The sequence below is a fragment of the Liolophura sinensis genome, chromosome 6, assembly GCF_032854445.1.
Source record: "Liolophura sinensis isolate JHLJ2023 chromosome 6, CUHK_Ljap_v2, whole genome shotgun sequence".
NCBI lineage: Eukaryota > Metazoa > Mollusca > Polyplacophora > Chitonida > Chitonidae > Liolophura > Liolophura sinensis.
In genome coordinates this window covers 14,512,326-14,538,036 of record NC_088300.1, presented here as the reverse complement: position 1 = coordinate 14,538,036, position 25,711 = coordinate 14,512,326, and the positions used below count along the sequence as shown (strand labels likewise).

At 37.4% G+C, this 25,711-nt stretch overlaps 2 protein-coding genes across 3 annotated transcripts; both read left to right on the top strand.

Annotated features, from left to right (window-relative positions):
- The first annotated feature begins 528 nt into the window (after positions 1 to 528).
- Positions 529 to 5,090, top strand: LOC135466928 (uncharacterized). Its single transcript, XM_064744682.1, has 5 exons — positions 529 to 645; positions 1,342 to 1,523; positions 3,667 to 3,807; positions 4,264 to 4,354; positions 5,061 to 5,090. The coding sequence occupies exons 1-5, from the start codon at positions 544 to 546 to the stop codon at positions 5,088 to 5,090; spliced, it is 546 nt and encodes a 181-aa protein (XP_064600752.1). The 5' UTR covers positions 529 to 543.
- A 3,339-nt stretch (positions 5,091 to 8,429) lies between these two features.
- Positions 8,430 to 23,919, top strand: LOC135466749 (transmembrane protein 179-like). Of its 2 annotated transcripts, XM_064744411.1 has the most exons (6): positions 8,430 to 8,597; positions 13,558 to 13,751; positions 15,522 to 15,677; positions 17,036 to 17,114; positions 18,468 to 18,781; positions 20,304 to 23,919. In XM_064744411.1, exons 1-5 carry the CDS (start codon positions 8,508 to 8,510, stop codon positions 18,540 to 18,542), a joined length of 594 nt encoding a protein of 197 aa, XP_064600481.1. In that variant the 5' UTR covers positions 8,430 to 8,507; the 3' UTR covers positions 18,543 to 18,781; positions 20,304 to 23,919. The 2 variants fall into 2 exon arrangements, with proteins under 2 accessions (XP_064600481.1, XP_064600480.1); XM_064744410.1 differs by lacking the exon at positions 18,468 to 18,781.
- The last annotated feature ends 1,792 nt before the right edge of the window (positions 23,920 to 25,711 follow it).

Here is a 25,711-nt window from a genome sequence, read left to right as displayed (position 1 = left end):
TTATAAATACATGCAGTATTTGATAAATACTCACACTTATAGTGTAATGGCAATAGTAAATGTAGTAAAGAGAATGGGTTTATTGTTTAAACGGAGTGATTTAAAGTTTTCAGTGTACATGACCAACACTATAAAGCGGTGTTATCATCAGTTTTTGGATAAACATATTTAAGTGTTTAAATATTAAACATGTTACACTTAAACTTTATGCAAGATTATTATCTGTTGCAGAGAGATACTTAAATGTTTTCAGTGTATATGCCGTTCAAAATAAATGTATATACATGTACGCGAGCACAACACAGATAAGAGTTGACCTTAGTATTTTCATGATACTGAACATATATGTCTACATTCTGATATCATATCTAAATCCTGATATATATGCTGTCGTTTATGGAACACCTCTCGGCTGTATCACGGATGATTGGAAATTCCGAAAAATACCACATCAGTTTTCACGAGATCTGTAAGTGGCGAAAAGTTTCACTGAGTGTGCCTTCTCGATATAAACGTTGACTACGTTTTCAAGGATTGTCAAGAATGGATAAAGCACTCTATCCTATTCTAATTGTCCAAACGATCCTGTATTTGGCGGCATTTATAAGTGGCTTCGCTGCCTCCATTTCGATCGGTTTGACGAACGTAAGTATAGACGCAGGAGTAAATGTAAAATAAACCTCTGATAACGTAAATGTCAGAGAACACGCCCCAAAACGTTCACTGTAGATACAAAAAGGTTACCTTTGCATAAGGGTTGACCAATATTCCGCTTGCGCTTGATGCCAATTTGGACTACCGGTAGAACAAATCAGTTGTTAACAGTTTGATTCCCTACAAATGTACTCTGTGGGCACTTGATGCAATTTAAACCTAGGCAAATTAGATATTATCAGCCTGATTTCTTACAAATCTATGTTATCCTTTCGTCTGCATGAATTTCTTTTAATTGACATCCAGGGAAGAAAAGTTATGTACATGGAATTCTTCAAAATATTCCATGGAGACTTAAATATATGCATTTTTTTTTCAGAAAATTTTCACAAATTGTGATTACTTAAATATCTGAAGTCAAAACAGATTCTAATATACTGGCATATATCTAATACTAGTCAAGTATACTTGGGACTGTTTTTGCCATACAAAACAATTTTTTATCGCTAAAACAGTGGGCGTACATTTGTTAGTTGCCATAGCATCAGTTGACAAATGTTCCAGTGCCACAGAATATTATCCATAGCCCTCAACATAGTATATCCTGAACAATTTATTGCAACAATCACTTGTTATAGTCATCCGTTTACAACTTTCCTTTAGAGTTTTCTTGTACAATGATTTCAGACGTCCTTGGCTGGGTTTTGTGTATTCTCCGTAATTCTGGACAAATCGAATAATTATTATGTTAATCCGGAGTTGGCCGCCTCGTGTCAGTACCCAATGGCCGTGGCCATCTGTACCTGTATAACCGCCGGCCTCGCCATGGCTGTTTTCAATGTGTTCAAGTTGTGCACTCAAGTGGACCGGTAAGGTGATTCACCCAAGAAAATTAATCTGTTAATTTTAACAGAAAGTCTGTTGTCTTAGTCATGCTTGAATGTATTCTGTTGTTACAGCAGATCGGTCTGGTAAATATCATACGCATATTCTATTAATTAAACATATAGATTCTATTAGACTAACAGGATATCATGTTGCATTTGAATATTGTGTTAAAATAACAAAATACCTTAAGGCATCACTCAGACAACAGACAATCTGTTAAAATAAAGATTAATTTTTGAGTGTTTTTATTTATATGTAGCTGATTTCAAAGTTTCTTTAAAGTTCATAAGCCATCCATCTCAAACAAATATTGTCCATCATTTTACAAGAATCCTATAAAGAGCCTGAATGAAAGAGTCTCATACCACCGAAAAAGAATTCTTCAGTCTTGGTCGAATTCTTGCTACGAACACGCGACTACACTGATGAAAGACAGTGGGCCCTCAAATGCTGAGGGCTGTTGTCGTGTCAGCTGAGTGTAAATACACGTTTTACGCAAGTGCTTGCGTTATGTATTTATGTATGTGTGCTACGTCGTAGCCTACATAACAATATTCAATCATATCAAGACGAGAAGTCATTATAAGTATATACTGTGTCTTATCGTGGTATTCCATGCCGCCAAAATGCTGCCGCCACTCGACCTCGAGGCGGACGCTCTAAAAAATTAGGACACCGAAGCGGTCTGTCTAGGTTGTGATTATTGTTTGTAGTTATGCCCTTCACGATTATTTTATTGTCACCATTCTTGTCACGTTATTTGACATTGGCTGACGATGTTAACCATGCCATTTATTATATATGGTCGTGGCTTTCTCCCGGCCGCTGCCTGGTTTCCACCCACCATACAGCTGACCGCCATCGTATAAGTAAAATATTCTTCAGTATACGGCGTAAAACACGAATCAAAAAATAAGATTCAACAAATGTACAGTAATTTATCTATTTATAGATTTTAGTCCTGCTGTTTGAATGAAATTACAGCTTTCAGTTGTGTTGTTCATTTTTTTCCTTTGATTTGATTGAGTTTTACAGCCGTGTTCAATAAGATTTCTTTCACAAACTTCAACGATGTTGGTCATTTATGTGGGTGGAGGAAACCGCAGTGCCTGATGACCACATGCTTTAGCTAAGTACTTGTAAGTGAGGACGTTTGGCACTTATAAACCGCAAAGCGAGTTCAACATGCATGCCATGTTGGTGTAAATATATGATACCTACATAGATTCATGAAAGATCACGAGGAGATCTTAAGTCCATACTTCAGATCACATTAAAATAGTTAGTTCTTACGTAACAAGACCAAAGTATTGCTTGACAATGTAAATACTGGGTAAGTTATTTTGAAACAAATTTCAGTTAATATAATGGAACGGAACATACGAAGTTTAATGACTGAATTTTTACCAAAAGTCTAATATGGCTACGTGATCCACGGGCCAGTCTCCAAACCTGTCTTACCAGCATTTTCGACCGATTTTTGTCAACCACTGACTTGGTTCCTCCTCAGATCGCGTTGTTTAGTTTTGAATTAAAAATAGTAGTGGTGCTTTTTTGTTACAGATGGTTTCAGCTGGAAAGTTGTAAGCTTGTTCCATGTTGCATGTCTGAATGTAGACCGGCCACGATAGCAAAGTTGGTAGAGCTTCCGCCTCGGGAGCGGTAGATCCAGGGCCTATCCTCGGGTCGAGTCACACCTAAGACCTTAAAAGAGGAAGTTGTGACTTCCTCGCTTGGCATTCAGTATGAAGGGGACAGTGCAACGACTGGTTGACCCGTATAAGCATAATGGCTCTGGCGGGGCGTCTTACTTGCCTTCAGTAAGGCGTCTCAGTGAAGCAGCACTAGATAAAAGAGCAGTGGAAATCCGTCCTGCAACAAGGGGGCACATTACATGCACTCTGAGGATTCCGTCTCGTCATATGACTGAAAAATTGTTAAGTACGATGTTAAACCTCAAAGACTCAATCACTCTGATTGTAGATGTCGTTTTTAGCTATTTCATTTGTATTTGTCTGTTTTTATTTTAGTGATGATATGTGAATGTAACGGTACGGACTACATATTTAATTGTTCATTAATCTACGTTCAAGCTATGTTGTTTTTGTGTTTGTGTTTTTTAAGGTTGCAGATACTGTTGTTACCAGAGATTTTATTGAATGGCATTGTTTCCCTAATGCTTCTGGTGTCCGCATGTTTGGTTAGCGTTGGATTTTCCAATTTTTGCCACTACATCGAAGTGGGTGAAGACATTGACAACTTCCGGTGAGAACTTCATTTGATCTCTGGATAAAACTACGAACTATTTCTGCGAATTTACGTCTAAAAGTTCTGATAATTTTGAAACCAGTGAATTCGACTGCATATACACAGTGTAGCGGTTTATAATAAGCATACAGAGACCATTGGCTTAACCCTATTTATAGATACCATGCATGTAACACACCTTTACATATGACGTCCAATTACTCCGTGTATATACTTGTTCACGGTATATTTTTACAGTTTATTTCTACAGTATGTAGCTTTATAGTGAATATTTCAATCAAGGCAAAAATCAGACAATTTTTCATACATAATTTGAAGGTAAATGACCCACGCACAGATCCGCCAGTTGTTAGTTACACCCGCTCAGAAGAAGCAAAAAGACTGAGCGTAGGTAAATGAAGGCACGGACTGGCGATGGTCTTGGTTAATATCTGACGTATTTTGTACAAACAGCTGTGAACAGATGAAAACTTGGGATGATATTTCCTTTGATGGCCTCACGGTATCTTTGAAAAACATCTACCAGTACCTTAGTGTGGCTCAGGTAGGCGTCATTGGGTTTAATTGTCTATCCTCTCTTCAAATAACATATATTGACGTAGGTAATAACTTATACCAATATATGTAGGCCTACGCTCACATTTTATAGTAAATACAAGACAGCTATTCGTGTGGTTTTTAAATTACACTATGATTGGAAACCGGCACTTTAAAGGAGAACAAAACTTTTAAAAAATGACACTATAGGCTGAAAATAGCACACTTATTTCTATCTGATGATGCCTGTCGCATAACTTTGCGATTTTCCCTTGCCATACACGTAAAGCCTGAAAACGGCAAAGATGGCATAAATCGAGTCCATCGAGTCCTCCATCTTTAACACCCTGTAAATCATGCTGGGGGTGTGTTGCCTCTCAGACAATGAGAGTCATTAAAACTGCCGGCATGTTCGGAACCTACGTCCTACATTCCGGTTTCCCGATCGACAATCGGAAAACGAACTGTACTGTTCGCTACCTTCTGGGAAGAAGAGTTCTACCGGAAATGTGCGAACTGCACTTCGGCGGTTTCCGACGGCAATTCACTTCCTAACACAGAAGACTTCAGGACTAGTTCTTTTGGCATAGCCTTTATTTATAAGTAATCAACTTCAGGTACATATTAGAATTTTTTATGGCATGCACCTGCGGGGAAATGCATACTCTTTTCAATATTATTTGATTGATCTTTAAATTTTTTCTCCTTTAAAGGGAGTCAGTCATCCAGCTCAAAAAATGTAATGTACACACGTGTACATTATACACGATTTATTTATTTATTTATTTATTTGATTGGTGTTACGCCGTACTCAATAATATTTCACTTATACGACGGCGGCCAGCATTATGGTGGGAGGACATTTTATGCAGGAAACCAATTTCCAGAATACATGTGTTCAAAGTTAGCCAAGCATTCTGCATAAGGAAAAGAGAACTTAAGTAAAACAATGTTACGACCCAAACTGTCTGTATTATAAACAGATGGCTTATTCGAAATACACGACAGTTTAGCCGCACAAAAAAGTAACCAAAACCAGCAGATTTTATTTTACAACAATTTATTAGGTTTAACCAGCACAGATAACAAGACTTTTACAAATACTTAAGTACTTACATGTACAACGGTGTCAAGTCCAAACGGACGCATATACTCCACAATGCTTTAAAAAATGCACAGAGGCAATATTCACAAGTGGGAAAATCCACAGTATAACTGAGTGTATGACGAAGTATACACAAAATTCCACAGACAGGGTCCGTGTACTAATAAGCACTGTGTACACAAGAGCACAAATTAAATATACAAGTTCAGACTGAACAAGTGCTCGGTGGAGATATGATTTGACAAAGCCAGAGGCTATAAAGACACAAAAATTCAGCACAAAAGACCTACTAAAGTAATACACAGCGAAAGCATCCAAAACTCTCAATAATTCTCCGTTCTCCCCCTTTTGACCTGCTTTCATAGGTCTTAAATAGACTGGTGGAATTTTCTAGAGTAAGAAAATTCTTGAACACTTGTTGTGAACAAACAGGCCCCGAACTGAGCGTATTCTGGAACATTCTAAGGCAGAGACAGACGGCAGGCCCTGAACTCAGCATATGTAAACAGTGGCAAGCTAAATTAAGAAGCTGACGGCAGTTGTGCACATAACAACAATAAAACATGACAACTTCATGTTGAAGACATGCATATTTACCCTTAGTTAAAGGTGATGGATACACATTTACATAACAATACTAATACTACTACTACTAATAATAATTACAATCCTTTATTTCAGACACCAATGTCCATATGAATAGAAAATTTCACAACAGAACTAAGAGAAGGGCCAAAATGTCACGAGCATAAAAGCCCTGAGCTACACCAATGTGCAGCAGGCATTTTTTGAACATATGAAGTATTATGCCTCTTATCCATAAGTGCTGAGGTAAACCTGATATCTGATTAAAGCAGGTTGCACAATATACTAATAGAACTCGATTCGTTTTCTGAAACCATACGGACACAGACCCCCATTACAACTTCCGTTTTTCGGTAGGGACGATTGTAGTTTTAGGGTATAGATTGTGAATTTTAGGGTATAAAGTATTTTTTTACTCCCAGGCGTCCATTTTTGGTGCACAGGTGCATGCTTGGTATTAAAATGCTGGAAACTGTCTAAACTTTGAGGAGGGATGAGCTTTATTGATGAAAGTTTGAAATTCTGGACGAGAGGACACAAGGTGTGAGGTAGTGATGAGGCTGCGAGTGACGTCCCCTTGGCGTTGCTAGGCACGCCTCCCAGCTGCCGGCATGGAAAGGTCCAGATTTTGACGGTCAACCTATGTCAAGATTTTTATGGCTTCTTTCTCACAGGCTCGGCCAGGTATGCACCAAAGCTTATTGGCCACGGAATGTTTGGGACTGAGCTACAGTGCTAGACGTTAACATTGTCGCTTATGGAAAATTAATGGGGGTCCGAGGCCATAGGCCTACACCGATTTTCGGATAACCTCACCAAATGGTAAATTCATGTTTCGAATTTGCATTCTTAACTTCCTTCTAAAAATCATTTGGAGAATTAGAAGATAGCACCTCAGCCATTTTATCGGTTCGTACAGTGCTTTCTTCATTTAGACATTTACAAAGGGCAAGCCTAAACCGTCAACTGGTAAGGTTCATATGGTCGGCTATGGGCCCACTGCGGAAGAATACATGTGTCGAAAACTAGCCAAGCATTCTGCATAAGGAACAGAGAGCTTAAGTAAAGCAATATGACATGACATCTTCACATTGAAGACATGCATACATGGATTCACCGTTAATTAACGTGTATTTAGGTTTTGAGGTTTGTATGAGTTTGCATGTATATACATGTAGTCACAAAGAATGGGGTGCATTGTCATAAAACGATAAATAGCGGAATTAGGGTAACCGACTATCCATTCAAAACCTTATTATTATGTTCAAAATACTTTAGAGATTTAGACAACTGATGTTGATGTAAGACATGCATCATATGGTTAAGTTTATTTCGGGTTCTTTTTCTGTTGACAGGCGTCAGCATGGGTGGATTTTTTACTCTGGTCTCTACAAATCGCTTTATGTGGACTACGCCTTTTCCACAGAAGACAAAGGCCTACGTCAAATTTCAAATCACACAACCCCGGTCCAGTTCCCGGTGTTGTATGAACAGATGTCTGAATGATACGGTTATCTGAAGTGCTCTTCATCCGTGTGTTTAATCCTATATGCGTACATGTATATGAACTTATGCTAAATTGTATATACATGTGCTTCATTATTTGGTGTAAAACGTAAAACATTAATCAAATAAATAAATAAATATTTGTTGCAAGATATCGTACAATAATTAAGGCTACATTTGTTCTTTATGAGTTGGGTTGTATTTTTTAACTATGGTAAAGTACTTAGTTGTTTTAAATAGTACCTCTGCTATAGTTACATGTACACGTGTACAGGTCTTCCTATGCTGTACGAGCAGACAGTGTCGGCAACGACAGCGTACGTTGCTGGATTCAATCATGCAATTACGCGCCTCCCTCACATGTATTCATATTGGACCCTGTGTACATAAAAGCGCCTACATATTCAAGAACGAATTTAAATGTAATTTGCTTTTCTACAAGTAAAAGTTTTCATTCATTTTCTATCTTGAACGCAGAACAAGTAGGCATGTGGCATTCAAATTTTATGGCCTAGGCCTATATTCTGGTTAAATGTAGGCTACACTTTATTTAAAGTGGTTGAATGTAGGCCTATATGTTGCACAGGCCAGAGAACCTAAAATGGAAGTAAGGCTTTAAAAAATGAGGGTCAACCGTTGATTTACAAAAATGCTTAATACATCATATTTTCTTTCATTTTTAATGTGAATAAAACAGCATGGAGCTTTTGTCGGTGCATGTGGCATAATGTAGGCCTAAACTTTACTGATGCTTTGAGCGCAAGACGCCAACATATTGGGCGGGTAATAAAGGGTTGGGGGAGGGGTAGGCCCCTATGCTGTATATTGATAAGGGAGGTAACCCTGCGTGTAAGACGATGTTACCTCCATTTCCCGATTGAACGTTTCAGCTGAGAAAGGAAGAAGGTGTGGCTATCGGAGACTGTCAACATCCGATGATTGACTGGGAGAAAGAACGTACAAAATGGAGATACTCTTACTTGTCCAAACAGTGCTGTACTTTGCTATAGCCATCCTTGGCTTCTTTATTACCGCTCCAGTGGCAGCGACTGTGGTTAAGTATTTTCGACTTCAGTTTTAAACTCCATCACATTTTAAGACTACATGGTCGCTTTATTTTCTCAAAATACTTTACAGGTGTGTCATTGATAAAATACTGCTAACTTTTGCTCTTTTTCCATGGCCGCTAAATGAAAAGTCTGATTAGTGCTACATCGGACAGTGTTACTGATTGACACTGTATTTACCATCATGTTAATGATCTGTAATTTTAATACGGTAAGCTAATAGTAATAATGACATTAACAACAACAACATGAAATATAGCTGCTAAAGCAGCGATGCCGGGGTTCAAGCTGATATTGCCGACCAATTGGGTATCATGTCTGGTTATTTTAATGGTGTCCATGTATAGATACATAACCAACTTAATTAGAAAGCCTACATTCTTCGTAGTCATTAGTGCATTGTAAGTACACTGTACAGCTTGTACAGTGATGTGCCAGACGGAGTAAATCCACCATTGGACAATATTTGAAGGCGTGCATGTCCCCTGTTTTTCAACACAGCTCAACCATTTTTTGTACACATAGACTACACGTATAGCGCTTTGCACTCAGTGATTTTCAGCTTTTTTCTGTAACGGTTTTCTGTCACGTGACCTGCAAAATGGGGGAAATTGTGTTTTTTCGCGATTTGATCGCAGTTTGTGACAAAAATATACATTGCACAGCAAATATATTACCGGATTAGTGATCAGGAGATCAAACTATGTCAGGTAGCTTGTAAATCTTCAGATTCAAATTTTTTGTTTTCCCATGACGTTACATCTTATGTATTAGTCAAAGCCAAACTTGCATACATGTTGCATCTTTTTTCTGTCCAAATAGCCTCCATGGAGCGCTTGTTATGTGTGCTAAATTTCAAGTCAATCGGACATTGCGTTTTGGAAAATATGGCAGTCAAATATTTTTGCTTTAACCCAAAATGGCCGCCAGATTATGTAACTCACGTCACCCAACTTTTTACTCCTAAGAGCACATCTCTGAATCTATCACATGCCAAAATTTCATGCATTTCTGTTAAGACGTTTTAGCTGTAGAAGTTTTTCAATGGTGAAAATTGAAAAAATGGCGATTTTTTTTTTGAGATGTACTAATTCCAGTTTACTGACGTCACTTCCGGATGTGTAAAAGTTTTCTACCTGCCTTGGGATGATGTTAGGCGTTAAGATTGCAACTCTAGCATCATTGGTTTAGGAGATGTACCCATTTGAAGTTTTGATGACATCACATCCAGTTTTGCAAAAATTGCATATTTGGATTCAGCATCCAAAACTGCATCAGCCAAGACTATTTGCCAGACCGTATCTTTGGAATTGTAGAAATTATTAGCAAAAAACAGATTTTTTGGTCACATGACATTTTCTACAACTACAGCTACTACAATTTTCAGTGCAGAAAGTTTTCATTATCTCCCCGCACTTAAAATTTCAGCTCATTCGCATTAGTTGTTCAGGAGAAGAAGATTTTTTAAGGTTTTGATCAAAATCCAATATGGCCGCCAACTCACGTGACCCCATCTGGCCAAAAGGTAGGAGGCACAACTTCAAGTCCTACAGACAAATATGTTACAATTTCATAAACATTGGACTGATAGTTTTCTCTAGAAACACACGACAATTTTGGTGAGAATAATAATAATAATAAAAACAAGTAATCCTAACAGATACAATAGGGATTCCAGCATGAATGGCTTGAACCCCTAATAATAATTTTCCGCACTAGTGCAGAACTATGGGAATTAAAATAATCGTTGAAATCTATGTTTGAACAGTTTCGCAGATATTTATCATCAGTATGTAGAGCTCGAGTTAAACAAGGGTTAATTTCATTGAAATTGAGTTTACTGAGGTCATCACTATTAAGCAGTTATAAGCCAAGGAGAAAAACATCATATATTGTCTATATGCACACCCAGTTCAAATAAATCAGCCGTCAGTTGTTACAGAAGCACTATTTGATGATCTGATGGTTGACTTGATTTTTGAGAATCTGGAAGTTGATGTGGGTCAACTCTTGGACTGTCAGATATATCACCACATTTCATTTAATTGAACTACATAAACAACTACATTGTAACTCTGACTGAAAGAGGAAGAAATGTTCACAAGTTTAGTTTTAATCAGCTGTCGTAGTGAGATATTTTTGTACAGAATTTGTTTGTTTGTTTGCAGGATTAATTAATACACGTAACATCACTGTCAACATTATTTTGGCCTCATTTTATGAGAGTATCTCCCTTTAGCAGAACATGCCCTCTTTTAATATTGACATGAATTTACTTTTAATTGTACCTTTCACACACAAAGTGGACAGAGCACATAAAGAACATTGTATTTGATGTGTATCCCCATAACTTGATAATGCACATGTAACCATACAGACACATGCATTATATGAATCACCAGTTGTAACTACATGTGTTATAAATAGACTTGTGGTGATATATACAGTTAATGTATATATGTGTAAAATGTAGCAGAAAGTCACAAGATCTCTGAAGTTGTCTCAGTCAGACTGTACTGACAGCTGCTATACTTCAGGGTCAGTCATGCGGAGCTTTGTGTGCACATTGCTTATTTGAGATAAAAAGTAACCATGAAAAAATGCCTACGTAGATACCTACATGTACATCATCATGCAGATGTTGGGTACAGATACTTGTACGTAAATTGCGTACCAACAAAATATACATGTGCAGGGTGGAGTGAAAGGCGAGTAGGGCTGAGGGTGGTTTGGGATGTTGTTGACAGAAAAGAATGTGACTACATCACAGCCCATATACCCTGACAGAGAGATAATTGTATGGAGGACCTGTATGTATGATTTACAGTATCTGTACATATATGACCAGCTGTTGACTGTAGAATTTCATGTTCCCCAAATAAACCATCCACGATCATGAAAATTCTGCAGACATGCCAAAGAAAACACAATAGTAGGATCATGATAAAACTGTAGACGCGCCAAAGAAAACACAACAACAAGATCATGAGAAAACTGTAGACACGCCAAAGAAAACCCAACAAGATCATGAGAAAACTGTAGACACGCCAAAGAAAACATGCCCAAGAAAACACAACAACAAGGACATGAGAAAACTGTAGACACGCCAAAGAAAACACAACAACAAGATCATGAGAAAACTGTAGACACGCCAAAGGAAACCCAACAAGATCATGAGAAAACTGTAGACACACCAAAGAATACACAACAACAAGGACATGAGAAAACTGTAGACACGCCAAAGAAAACCCAACAACAAGGACATGAGAAAACTGTAGACACGCCAAAGAAAACACTACAACAAGATCATGAGAAAACTGTAGACACACCAAAGAAAATACAACAACAAGATTATGAGAAAACTGTAGACACACCAAAGAAAACACAACAAGAAGATCATGACAAAACTGTAGACACGCCAAAGAAAACATGCCAAAGAAAACACAACAACAAGACCATGAGAAAAATGTTGACACGCCAAAGAAAACGTTCCAAACAAAACACAACAACAAGACCATGAGAAAAGCGTAGACAGAGAAGGAAACACTTTAACTGAAGCATGACAAAACTATGCAAAGGAAAAGCTACAACTTTTTCGTGAATGTTAATACATACATGTGATCGGGTGCCATTTTAATGCACATGTGACTTCATTCAAATGACAAACATGATGATGCGGAAAAAATGACTCCTGTACAAGTCAAGATCAAATGAATAAATGACATTTTATTTAAATGACAAAAATGTCAGAAATGACGCAAAAATATGTCAAATCTCAAAAATTAAACTAAATATGCAATAGATAATTTTCTTCCCTAAGACCAGCCCCAATAGCACAGTTGGTAGCTGTGGTAGTTTGCTTGTAATTAGCGACAAAATCTTTCAAAACTGTTCAAACCTTAACCTCTCTCACTATTGAAAATGAGGCCTTCATGCAAGACTGAGTGAAACCATAAAAATGGACTGAACCTTGCAACAGTGTATTGTTTCTGTCTTTAATGGTTTGCTATGAACACACCATCAAAGCTGCAATATCTGTGCTGGTCTTCAGTACTTAACAGGGTTCAAATCCAGTATATTCCTTTTTGTAATATGTTTATATGTGGTAATGATACTCTGCGTATGAAAGAGTTTAAATATTTAGCCCTCTGCAACTTCCCATTTTGACTGCTATAGGTACACAAATGGATTAGGAGTTTGAATCCCATGAATCGATGACATCTGTGAATTCTTTATTACGTAATTAAATTGTTTAATCAAAATTATAAAACCCAGCCCCGATAGCACAGTTGGTAGGGCATCCGCTTCGGGGGCAGTAGATCCTGTGTCGGGTCACACCTAAGACCTTAAAAAAGAGGAAATTGTAACTTTCTCACTTGGCGTTTAGCATTACGGGGATAGTGCAACAACCGGTTGACCCATATCAGTATACTGTCTTTTGTAAGTCATCTCAGTGAAGCAGCACTAGATAGAAGAGCGGTGGAATTCTGTCCTGCAACAAGGAGGCACATAATATACACTCGAAGTGACTCCTTCGTCGTCATATGACTGAAAAATTATTAAGTACGACGTTAAACCCCAAGCACTCACTCACTCTTTCTTAAGATGACACCTCATTTTTAGAAATTAAGATTAAGAAATTAAGAACTCTTTTTTTGGGGGGGGGGGGTACGGGGAGAGGGGTAAAGATGTTTTATTGAACTTGTAGGATCAGTGAAGATGGAGCTCTAAAGGATGTGTACTTGTTACTGCCTGTCAGAATGCCATTTACCTTTAAAATCCCTCATTTTTGGTAACTGTGACATAAGTATTTTGGGTTCATCTAAGAATTTATGTACCACACATCTACAACTATTTTCAGGTGTGTAATGTTCCTATGTGATAAGTTATGAAATATGATGTGGTTTATTTTACTGTGAGTTTTATTTTTTGTTCATTGATTTGCAGAACAATTTTAAGGGGAAGTGTGTTTTATATGGAACGGTGCAATGGTACGATGATAGTAAATTTCACTTTAAACCGGGAAATCTGACTCTGTGTGAATTCAATATCTACTTACATGTGGGTATCGCCATCCTGTATGCCTCTTCTGTTGGGGCCATCCATGTGTTCCTCCTCTTCAAGGAAAGGAAAAATGAACAGTAAGTGTCTATGTAATATTGTTGACACATCAAAACACAATGTGAATTGATTTACATTTAATACTGTTGTGGACACATCCGATTTGGTTACAGATTTATTTCTGTGCTCATTAATATTGATCCACATATTTGTGTGGTTACAAATTTGATGTGATTCTGTTTGATTTGGTTACGTGGAGTGCCAATGGGAATTCAGTTACATTCTGCTAAATTGAGTTGATTATGAGTGTGCATGAGTGCAAGACATGGATTTCCAGAACTAATCCAGTTCAGTGTGATGTATGGGAACATCATTGAAAAGGATTTCCCTCCAAACAACGCGTGAGGAAACATATTGGTCTGAATCCAGTGTGTCAATGCTGAAGTGCATTGGAAGGTGATGTGTCAAGGGAAAATCTATTTTGATTGAAGGAATTTTAAATAAAACTGTATATGATGTGCTAATGGCATTATTAATGTTAGGACATCTTCCATTGGGTATGCAGAGAATTTGACTCGTGTTTTTGTTGTTGCAATTCAGGTGTGCTTTGAAATTACACTTCTCTCAAATAATCTGATCTAGGGAGCATGAATTTAAGAGTGCTGTTCAAGGGAGCTGGGTAATAAACATACTCATATACTCAGTAATGAAGGCCAGTTCCTGCTCTTCAAAGGGAAATGGCAGAGGAACAATGTCTGAACAGCATTGTTGATATGCTCAGTTCTGAATCATATTCAGCGTTCAGGATGTTGGCTCAGTCCTAGCTATTTGTAGATTCCGCTGCGCTCAATGCTTCTGACCAGAGTCTTGATCGTAATAAGTGGTTGTTCATGCTTGCATGATCGTCTGTTCAGTATTACGTTCACTTAAGACCCAAAACTTTCAGAAGTATGACTTGCATATGTCTGTTAGTATGGGAATATTGGGTGGTTTACCCCGTGCACTCTGGTTTCCTCCACTGATTACATGTCTATTAGTGTGAGAATGTTGGGTGGTTTACCCCATGCACTCTAGTTTCCTCCACTGATTACACGTCTGTTAGTGTGAGAATGTTGGGTGGTTTACCCCGTGCACTCTGGTTTCCTTTACTGATTACACATCTGTTACTGTGGGAATGTTGGGTGGTTTACCCTGTGCACTCTGGTTTCTTCCACTGATTACACGTCTGTTAGTATGGGAATGTTGGGTGGTTTACCCCGTGCATTCTGGTTTTCTTTACTGATTACATGTCTGTTAGTGTGGGAATGTTGGATGGGTTACCCCATGCACTCTGGTTTCCTTTACTGATTACACATCTGTTAGTGTGGGAATGTTGGGTGGTTTACCCCGTGCACTCTGATTTCCTCCACTGATTACACGTCTGTTAGTGTGGGAATGCTGGATGGTTTACCCCGTGCACTCTGGTTTCCTCCACTGATTACACCTCTGTTAGTGTGGGAATGTTGGGTTGTTACCCCGTGCATTCTGGTTTCCTCCACTGATTACACTGATTGTACATGTATTTGGGTGAAAAATAAATCAGTTTCACCCTCAGGAAGGGAATTTCTGAGATTGCTGACTGTCTCCACTGTTTTGGGGATCAGTAATCCACAGTGGACAAGGTGTGTATGCAGTAAAGGATACCATGTAAATTTGTTGGGAATGACTTGATTCCCACCAATGTAATGTACATATTAACTTTGCTAAAATCCATGCACCCTGCGTGGGAAAGGGTAGTGCTGACATTTATAATGACTACACCAAACAGGCATATGTTTGACAAGAAATGTTGGTGCAATTCTTCCCTGCAGACTGGAAATCCCCAAGATTGTGAGGCTGTCATTGATCATAGCCAATGGAATCTGTGCCTTCCTCACCTTGGTGTCTGCTGGGACGCTGAGCGCTGGCTTATCAGAATGGTGCTCACAGCTGATGGAGGGAAAAAATTATCATTTTGCCATACAGTCGTGAGTTTCACATTCTTTTGTCTCATTAGTCTTATATTTGTATACATGTACAGATTTCAGCCAACTTTGTAGTCACTATAATCCTTTGGAGTCAGTGTTTAAAAGGATACGGAATCATCGCTGACTGGCTGATATGAAAGATAGTCAGGCCGAACTTTTCCTATGGAACATTAATTCAAGTGAGACCAAGGCTTCACACCAGTAACCCAGAAAATCCATCCTCCACCGTCGATGAGTCAGCGTCCATTCTTTATTTATTTATTAATTTAAATAAAGCTAGGTTGGTTCAGATTGATGGCTTCCCCAGTGGACATATTCAGTTTTACTTCAGTGCCCTAGTTGGTCCATGCTTCTTGTGTTTCCAGGCTTGTTACAAGTTTCCTGTTGGGTCATGTCAGGCATGTGAATAGTGTCCCGTAACAACTAAGTCATTAAGAACAATATTTTATTCGGCATTGGGTGTGTGCCTGGGTTTCCTGATAGTGACATCTTGTGTCTTGTTGGGTTTCCGAAATATCTGTGTGACTTTGCTGGGTTTCCTAACTGACCGTATCTTGCTGGGTTTCCTAAATAACTCTGACTTATTAAGTTTCCCAAAGGGGCCTCCGTGGCTCAGATGGTTAGTGCACTAGTGCAGCATAATGACCCAGAAACCTCTCAACTAGGAGGTCACTGTGAGTTCAAGTCCAGCTCTTGCTGGCTTCCTCTCTGGAAAAGTGGAAAGATCTCTCTCAGTAACCTGCAGATGGTTGTGGGTTTCCACTGGTCTCTGCCCGGTTTCCTCCCATCATAATGCTGGTCGCAGTCATATAAGTGAAATATTCTTGAGTACAGCGTAAAACACCAATCAAATAAATAAATAAATAAAGTTTCCCAAACATTCCAAATACCATTTTCTGACCCAATGGGTTAGGATGTATCCTCTGATGTATAATTTCCTGACATGTCATGCTTTGAAAACTTCAACCTTTTCTGTGACCAATATTTTGGAACATTCTGAGAAAACTATGGAATGTAGAGAAATAATTTGCACAGTTTCATCATTGTGAATCCTTGCATCTTTAGTGACACAAACAAATAATGTTTTGGTGTCATTTTTATAATAATTGTATGCCTTAATTCCACTGAAAATAGTGCTTAAGAGATCGTTGAGTATTTACAGAAGTAATTCTGGCAATTGTTACATATATATATGTAATTGTTCTATATATCTAAATGTATTTGAATAATCCTCCAATATTCGGAAATTTATGTAGATAAGATAATTTCCTGTTACAGTATTTTTAATACAATGTTGCATCATATGAACGTTTTTATGCTAAAATTTGTATATAATGTAAATGTTGGTTTAATTGCAGATGTTCAGATGGCCAAAACTTCCAATATTCAGCGGGGATAGATGGCAGCAGTTTTCACACGTGTTTTACACTTGCTTTGGTATGTTCCTTTATAATCACACCTTGGAGAATATATGTATTGTTTCTTTGCTTACGTGATGGCTTTTTGGTTGTCATAGATACATGAAAGCCCAAAATGAGAAACCGTGTACAAGTATGTCATAATTAGTAAACTGTAGTGTTTCCTAAAGTCACATTTATTGTAACAAATATGAAGAGAATTGAAGAAAGGGATCTGATTGGGACTCTTGAATGCAACTGGAATGAGTGGCATCTGGCATATGTCGCAAATCTGTGCTCATAAGTTGAGTGGGTAGCTGCAAGTGATATACATGTATTAAGTAATGAAAGATTCTGTGTACATGGTGGTGAGGGGTGGGTGACTCTGAGGCCGAGATGGTTAGGGTGCTAGGACGATCCAGTAGCCGCTTGCCAATGCGGTCACTGCAAGCTCATGTCCAGCCAGTTCGTGCTGGCTTCTTCTCCGGCAACCTGCAGATATTTGTGGGTTTTCCCCTGGCTTTGTTCGCTTTTGCTCCACCACAGTGTTGTCCACCTTTGTGTAAGTGAAATATTCTTGAATACAACGTAAAGCATAAATCAAACATATAAATAAATCTGTGTACATGCATGCATACCTGTATGTATATGCACTGGGTTAATTAGAATATTGCAAAGGCTCTGATCATTTGTTTTCAGTTTTATTTTGAACAGATGTCATTGTTCTTTACCTTGTCTGTTTATTACACAAGTGTATTGCAAATTGAACTTTAGGCAGAGGAAATGGCTATAATACATTGACTTGTTTAGTTCTGGATAAGAAATGGATACAAAAGACACTGCCGTTTGGGCAGTCTTTAAGGGATACAGAATCGATGCTGATTGGCTGACCGTGGACATAGGGTTTCCTGGGTTAAATCTTGCAGCCTTGGTCACGCTTGAATAAATGTACCATATCTAAAATTCATCTTAGGCAAGACATAGCCATAGCCAGGACTTGCCTATCTCTCACACAAGCCAATCAGAATTAATTCTTTATTTTTTTAAGTCATTGAAGACCACTTATCTTCCATCAATATAGCGTTCATATTTTTATTTCTCTTGTGAGGAAATACATCAATAACTTACCCAAAGTCAGTGGTTTTATTCACCAGACAGTCATGTTTCTTCCACCTGCCATTGTGTAGGTGAAAAGTTCTTTAGTATGGTGTTAAACAACAAACAAATAAATAAGTAAACAAGTAACTGTACATGTATCAAACTGTTTCAACATGCTAACCTGTATTTTGGTAGTATGGGTTCAAAACATAGTGGGACTGTGCCCTACATCATACACATGCAGTTCAATAGTCAGGAGTGCTTTTAATGTTATTCAACTGTTTAACCATTTCAGGTATCAGCATGGGTGGAACTAACCCTCTGGCTAACCCAGGTGGGGCTGGGGCTGCTCAGATTCCTCCGCGGATGAGATTGACCTCTGATATAACCTTTAACCTCTGACCTCTTGCTGGTGGGAATACAAGTTGTACATAAACCTTTACCAGACTGAGCTGATGTAATCTCCTTGCATGAGACCAGCTGATTTAAATATCCCTCTGTCCTCTCCCATATATATACTCATGCAACTCTCTGGCGGCTGGCTTGTTGTGGGGGCTATAAACTGCAGCTAGAAGGTCGTCTGCATGGACTTGATATGGACCCACCACTGTGTGTATTTATTATAACCCATATACTAGAGTTAATAGTGCATAGGTACATGTAAATAGATTTGGAATGGTAGTTTAGCCGCAGCTAGTGTTGGTAGGGCACGTACTTGTACACATAGCGATTAAACGGCATGTGAATACGAAGTATGCTGCATTGAATTAAGAATTATACTCAAAGGATAATAGAGCCTGTGTTATGAGATTACACAGAGCCATCACTGTTAGTAGAGATCTTGGACATTGGCTGCCTACATGTAGGTCGTGGGCTGCTTACCTGTAGGTCATGGGCTACATATATGTATACATGTTGGTCGTAGGCTGCCTATATGTAGGTCATGGGCTACCTACATGTAGGTCATAGACTACCTACATGTAGGCCATAGGCTGCCTATATGTGGGTCATGGGCTACCTACATGTAGGACTTAGGCTGCCAACCTGTTGATGATGGGCTACCTACATGTAGGTCATAGGCTGCCTACCTGTTGGTCATTAGCTATCTTCCTATTGGTCATGGGCTGTTTACATGTATAGATGTTGTTCATGGGCTGCCTAAATGTAGGTCATAGGCTGCCTAAATGTAGGCCTTTGGGCTGCCTGAATGTAGGCCATAGGCTGCCTTCATGTTGATCATGGGCTGCTTACCTATTGGTCATTGGCTACCTACAGGTCAAGGGCTGCCTACATACTATGTTTTTGACTGCCTACTGGTCACGGGCTCCCTACATGAAGGTTGTTGACTGCCTAAAGGTCATGGACTGCCAACATCTACAACCCTTTTAAGAGATTAGTGTTAACAGCATACATTTGTAACAGTGGACTGCATAGGTCTGCTTGTTGGCAGGGTGTTACATTGATTTACATGTATTTACATGTAGCACTAGCTAAACATATTTATGTACATGGAATCTTGATTTAATTAGATTGCTTCCATGCATGTCAAGTTTGAATGTAGTTTGCCTCTGTAGTTGATTCAACCTGTCTAGAGCTATACTTGCTGATTATCAATTTCAGATGTCACAAGGAAGCCTGTGAAGAATAAGCAGAGCCTGAAGTAGGCTGTTACAACTGGGGTAGCACGGTCATGCATGTTGACTTTCAAAGTTTCAAGCATGAATTATCTTCATATTAAGATCTGAACTTTTAACATCCAATGTACATATAATCTATATCAGTTTTTGGTGCATGTAACCTTGATTCTGCCAAAATATGCTAATAGAGATACTAGTAGCTTAAATATGTTATCCGTGTGATCTGACAGTGATCTTCCCCACGTATACTTATATACTTATCTATATATATATATATATATATATATATATATATATATATATATATCTACTCTGTGTAGATTATTCTTTAGAACTAGATTTCATCACATTAGAGGTTCTAGTTAAGGACTCGTCATTATGAAATTTATATTGTCACTACTACCGATGGGCTTTTGCACAACTCACTTGACACTTTTGAAACACTTTCATTTTATTTAGCACTTTATATATTTTGTCCTACTCTTTACTTGCAGGTTGTGGCCTGGCTGGCTTTCCTTATGTGGTGCGTTCAATTTACCATTGGTTTACTTGTTTTCCTTGAGGGACTACCTACCTTTCCAGAAAAATCTCGCGAGTTTAGAAAACGCCTTAGTTCCATATTTCATATTTCAAAAGCATAAAGTCACATGACCTACATAAGTCATCACAGAATTGTAATCTTAAATTTGTATGTTTCGGGTTTATGTGTCACCATATGATAAATGGTATTACATAACAAACAGAAGATGCTGTTTGCATTCGTCATTTGAAAGAATCATCCTATTATTGGGACCCAAGAAATAAAACTTTATACTGAAGAGCATGTTTTTCATGCAAATTTTTCATGGGGTTGGGATGAATTATCAAAATTAAATTTTTTCATAAAAATACATGTATCACTTTTAATACTAGATCTTGAGCTAATTATGTGCTTTGAAACTGAAAGTGTCAGATTTTTTTTTGGTTTTGATTGTGAGCACTACTAAACGCTTATTTAGTAGTTAATTCAATCTGCTCATTTGGCTCTAACAATTACATGTAACTGGGATCATCGGCCATGTGTGACAAGGCTCATTTTTTTCTTGGCTTTTGTGCTTCAGATTTTTTTTATATGAATCTCTTGTCCATATGATATACACAAGTGCTACAAATCTTACTTTATTTTTGAAACTTTTTCAGTCTTTACATTTCTCCCTTTGATTTTAAGGTTCTATATTGATCTGGGGATACATTTACCGGAGGATAGCATTGCCAATATTTTTAGACAGGATATCATTGGATATTCAAAGAAATAGGTTGTGTTTTTTTTTTTTTTTTTGAGTAACCACAGCTGGGATGGATTATTTATATTTCTATTATTTTTGGATATTTACATACATGATACGCTACATGTAGGCCAGCTTTGTGAAAATTATATATGTATTCCAAGTTTTTGATTACTGGTTTATTATTTGCCTTCAGGTTAAGAATAACGTCTTTTTGTCTATAATTTTGCAGAAAGTATGTGTAATTTTTCACGATTCCTCTTCTAGTTTAAATACCCAACATGTCAGTGCATCATTATATTTATCTAGATGTGTAGTTATTGCACTAAACACGGCTTCACATATATTCTGTGGGCAAAGAAAGTTAGTGTCACCTGTATAGTCCATTTTCCTGACACATATTGTATCTGTCATCTATTGATCTGGTTTGATCAATCTGACAAAACTTACTTGTGGGTATAGCTCTTGTAAATTAAAGATTTATCTATGACCATATTAAAACTTTGCATGCACATTTTTTTCTACAAACTTACAAATACTTCTATCTTTCACTGTACTTATATTTTCTCATTTATATAAAACAATATGCATTTATATATATTTGTGCAATTTCTGTTCTTCCTTTTCAGATTGTATCAAACAATCATAGTGATAAGTGATGTGTACCCAGAAGTAATTCTTTAACATTTTTTATATGAAAGAGCAATTTTCAGTGAAATTCACGCATGTTTTTAATTTTATTTTAGAGATAAAACAACGCGAAAAAGTTGAGGAATTACAGTATGTAGAAGCACTCAGTACATAGACCTACATGCTGTGCATTCAAGTGTCTATAGGCTTTACATTGAACATGTTGAGTGTACAGGATACACTGTTACATAAGGTGGACCTACATTTAACTGCACTTTTGCTGTCTAAAAGTATTTTTGTCTTTAGATGAACTTGATAAACTCTTGAACAATAGACCACTTAAGGGACATCAGTATCTATTCAGAAGAGAAATTCCAGATTTTTCTTATGCCTCTAGGTGAACTTCATCTTTAAACTCTTGAACAATAGACTACTTAAAGAGACATCAGTATCTATTCAGAAGAAAATCAACATGCAAAAGCAATTCAGTTAGTCGTCCAGAAATTCCAGATTTTTCTTACGTTTTTTTACATATTACTGCTGCATGAACATGATAAGCATGTGACGTATATATATATTTTTACATAAAATTATTACACTACTTATTACATTACATAATTTATTACTTAAAAAATACTACAATTTAGCATACATGTCTACATATTAACCAAGTTAAACTACTGTATGTTTCCCCTGAACTTGTATCATCTGGTCATCTGAAAACATCATCATAAGGCTATGTACCATGTATGTAGCTTTCAGTTAAAATACCATGCATTAATAAATTCTATAATATGAAATTAAAACATAAAAAAAAAACAAGATTTCCGTTATTTTAATCTCTTTTAAAATACATGTTAAATAATGTCCATAAAAATAAAGGAGAAATTTTATTCTTTATTTTAATATTGTGTAAAACTTTAAACGGATACAGAATCGATGCTGATTGGTTGACACTGGAGATAGGGTTTCCTGGGTTAAATCTTGTGGCCATGGTCACGCTTGAATAAAAGTACCATATACCTAAAATTCACCTTAGGCAAGGCATAGCCTAGACATGCATATCTCTTACTACAGCCTATCAGAATCTTTTCTGTATCATTTCAATACAATATATAATGAATTTTTCTTCCTTCATTGCATGCTGGCCTTAATGTCTGTCCTTGCAGTAATATTTAAAACTGCAGTGTATAGGTGTGCATGTATATGTGCCTATATATGTAACCTTATCATTTTTACAGGTGTGGATAAATTTACTTTTGCCATTATAAAAGCAAGTGATATGTTTTGTGGAGCAGTTAGTGGAGAACTTCCTTGACATCCACAAGTATACGTATTTACATTTCCTTTTCTCTGCTAGTCTGATATTCTTCTACACATTCCTCCACCTCCATCACTGACCACCCTTTTATGTCATACGTATTAAACACCAATGAAATAAATATACTTATGCATGCATGCATATTCATTTTTATCAATCTTGACACACTTTCCATCATGACTTGAACAGTGATACATCACATTTGTATGTTGGTGTAAACAGTAGGTCTACTGGTAAATCTACACCCTGTTGTCATGTTGTTAAAGTTTCTTTTCTTTCAAAGGATTTTTTTTCTTCATTGAAAAGGAGACTGATTCTTAGTATTTATTGATTAAAGTTTCAATCCTGTTTGAGCACTCCATCTGTTAAGATTATATATGTATACACGGATATTACTGAAACAAGTTAAACAAGTTGCCTCATTCAATTGTTTTCCCCTTGTGCCTTTTTTAGAAGTTGCATTCACAAATGTTAAAGAACTACTTAAATGTTAACATAGAGATGTCTTAGAGGCAATGTTAAATGATAAGGATCAAGATAGTCAGAATTGCTTTCTTAAATTGGAAAAAACGCATTGTTTTAAAGCTGTTGTTGTTAGTTCAGGAGGATAATATGGAAACAAAAGTTTTATGCCATTTGCAATTTTGCGAGGTGACATCACACAAGAACACTTGACATCACCCATCACTGACTTTTAGCAGCAAATGACATTGTACTTTCAAACTGCATGTGCACTTTTTCCTTGGGAAATTGTGGATCCTCTTGACTTTTGATGCTCTTTGACACTTTAGCCAAATACTAACATAGAAAGTTTTGCTTTCATCTGGTCAGTTTCTGAACTACTGTTTAATGTAATAAAAATTAAAAATAAATGAATTTTCTGTTTCCGTTCAATTCTCCTGTGCTTTCTAAATTTTCTTATATTAGTTAAAATCACTGGTCAGAGAATGACTATTGAGGTATCAAGTTTAAGTCTGGCTATTGCTTGTTTGGCTATATACAGCCTGTGGTTTGCCAGTTTCTTTGCAAATTGTCAGGGCTTGCCTTGGCTCTGGATGCTTTCTTCCTTTCATAAGCTTGGTTGTTATTATGTATCATACCTTTTCTATAATTTCAGACACTTAACAATTGAGACACTGTGTAGTAAGCAAGATCACAGAAGTACGTCTCCCAAAAAGCACTCACAGCAGGTGATATTGGCATGCCAGCAGCCGTAGGCCAATAGGTCTATCCTAGCTGACCTGGTTCGTTTTAAAGTGGAATATTCAAATGAACATGTAACGAGCGCAGATGTCAATGGTTCTAATGATGAACATCCACCTCCATTTTTTAGGTTCTTCTGATGTGCCCTTTATTCTGTGACCAATGGGAACAGTCGTTATCCCTTAAATCCTGTGAAATACATGGATTATGTTTCTAATCAATATAACAGTGAAAGTATCACATGTTTGTTATACTTACCATTAAAAAGGTGTCTGCGTGGCAAGAGACAAGGGTAACACACTTCACAGCTATTCATGCAATAAATGTACTTGGTTTTAAAGTTACACATGCAGAAGCTCTCAGAAGTTTACCTCAAGGAAAGATGTTCCTTAGTTTGTTGTGTAACCAAACGAACATTGAAAGATAAGGTTCGTGAACTATGAACAATAGATGAAACAAGACAAAGTTAAGAGTTTGTCAGTACTTGGGCAGTATCCTAGACTACAACAACATATCAAAGTTGTGATGCTCACTCCCAGTAACGGCACGAACTGCCCACCGTGAATTCGGAATGGAACTACCACCACTCAAAGCTTTGAAACGGCATGTGAAGCACCAAACAGAAGTAAAGTGAACCTTCTGTACGACGAGACATCAATTATTGTACAGTTCTAATGCCTCATGCATACATAATTTGCACGAGTAACAAACTGTTCTTTTACACTTTTCATATACATGCATTACTAATATACATGTATTGTGGAATACGAGCAAATATCCATCTCTCGAACTTAAAATATCACAAGTTAATTACCCATATTTAACCAGCTAAAGAACAACAATATTGTACCCATTACAACCAGCGTAATTCAATTATCTGTTTTGAGGCGGTGCATAAGGCCCACCATACATGGACACATTGCATGTAATGTGAACAAAACAAATACAACTGAGTAATTATCACGTATATAATGCGTCACAATACATACACTCAAACTACCAAAAGGTAAATGGGTGACAATGCTGATAACGGGCTTCCATACATTGGAATGCACACGGTAGGCGGTTATCTGCGTCTGTCGAATCAGCAATTAATCTATCGTTACAAAATACAAGTAAAGGAATGAAGCAGCTCCCTATACTCACAAAGCGACAGAAGTAAGTGCTGTCGAAAGTCGACTATTTACAGTGCAAACTAAAAACGTGTACGGGATGGCGCGTAAAAGTACATTTTTACGAATGTAACAGGGTAAGGTGCCGAGTTAGTTAGCACATGGTCTTTTATAGACAGTGTTTAGCGTCTTGGGTTAGAGGCTATTTCATATTGATGACGTACAAGTGCTCACAACTCTTATTTATTTGTGTTAGATGTGTTATACTACTTTTTTTTTTTACTTATTTCTCTTTTTTTTGCATACACTATTGTGACTGATGCTTCCATTGGTAGAATCATTTGAACACTGTTATACGGAGACAAGGGAAG

Coding starts and splice junctions, on each gene's coding strand:
- LOC135466928 (XM_064744682.1), top strand. CDS start 544: ATGGATAAAGCACTCTATCCTATTCTAATTGTCCAAACGATCCTGTAT. Junction 646..1,341: donor TTTCGATCGGTTTGACGAAC/GTAAGTATAGAC, acceptor CAATGATTTCAG/ACGTCCTTGGCTGGGTTTTG. Junction 1,524..3,666: donor TTGTGCACTCAAGTGGACCG/GTAAGGTGATTC, acceptor GTGTTTTTTAAG/GTTGCAGATACTGTTGTTAC.
- LOC135466749 (XM_064744410.1), top strand. CDS start 8,508: ATGGAGATACTCTTACTTGTCCAAACAGTGCTGTACTTTGCTATAGCC. Junction 8,598..13,557: donor CTCCAGTGGCAGCGACTGTG/GTTAAGTATTTT, acceptor ATTGATTTGCAG/AACAATTTTAAGGGGAAGTG. Junction 13,752..15,521: donor AAGGAAAGGAAAAATGAACA/GTAAGTGTCTAT, acceptor TCTTCCCTGCAG/ACTGGAAATCCCCAAGATTG.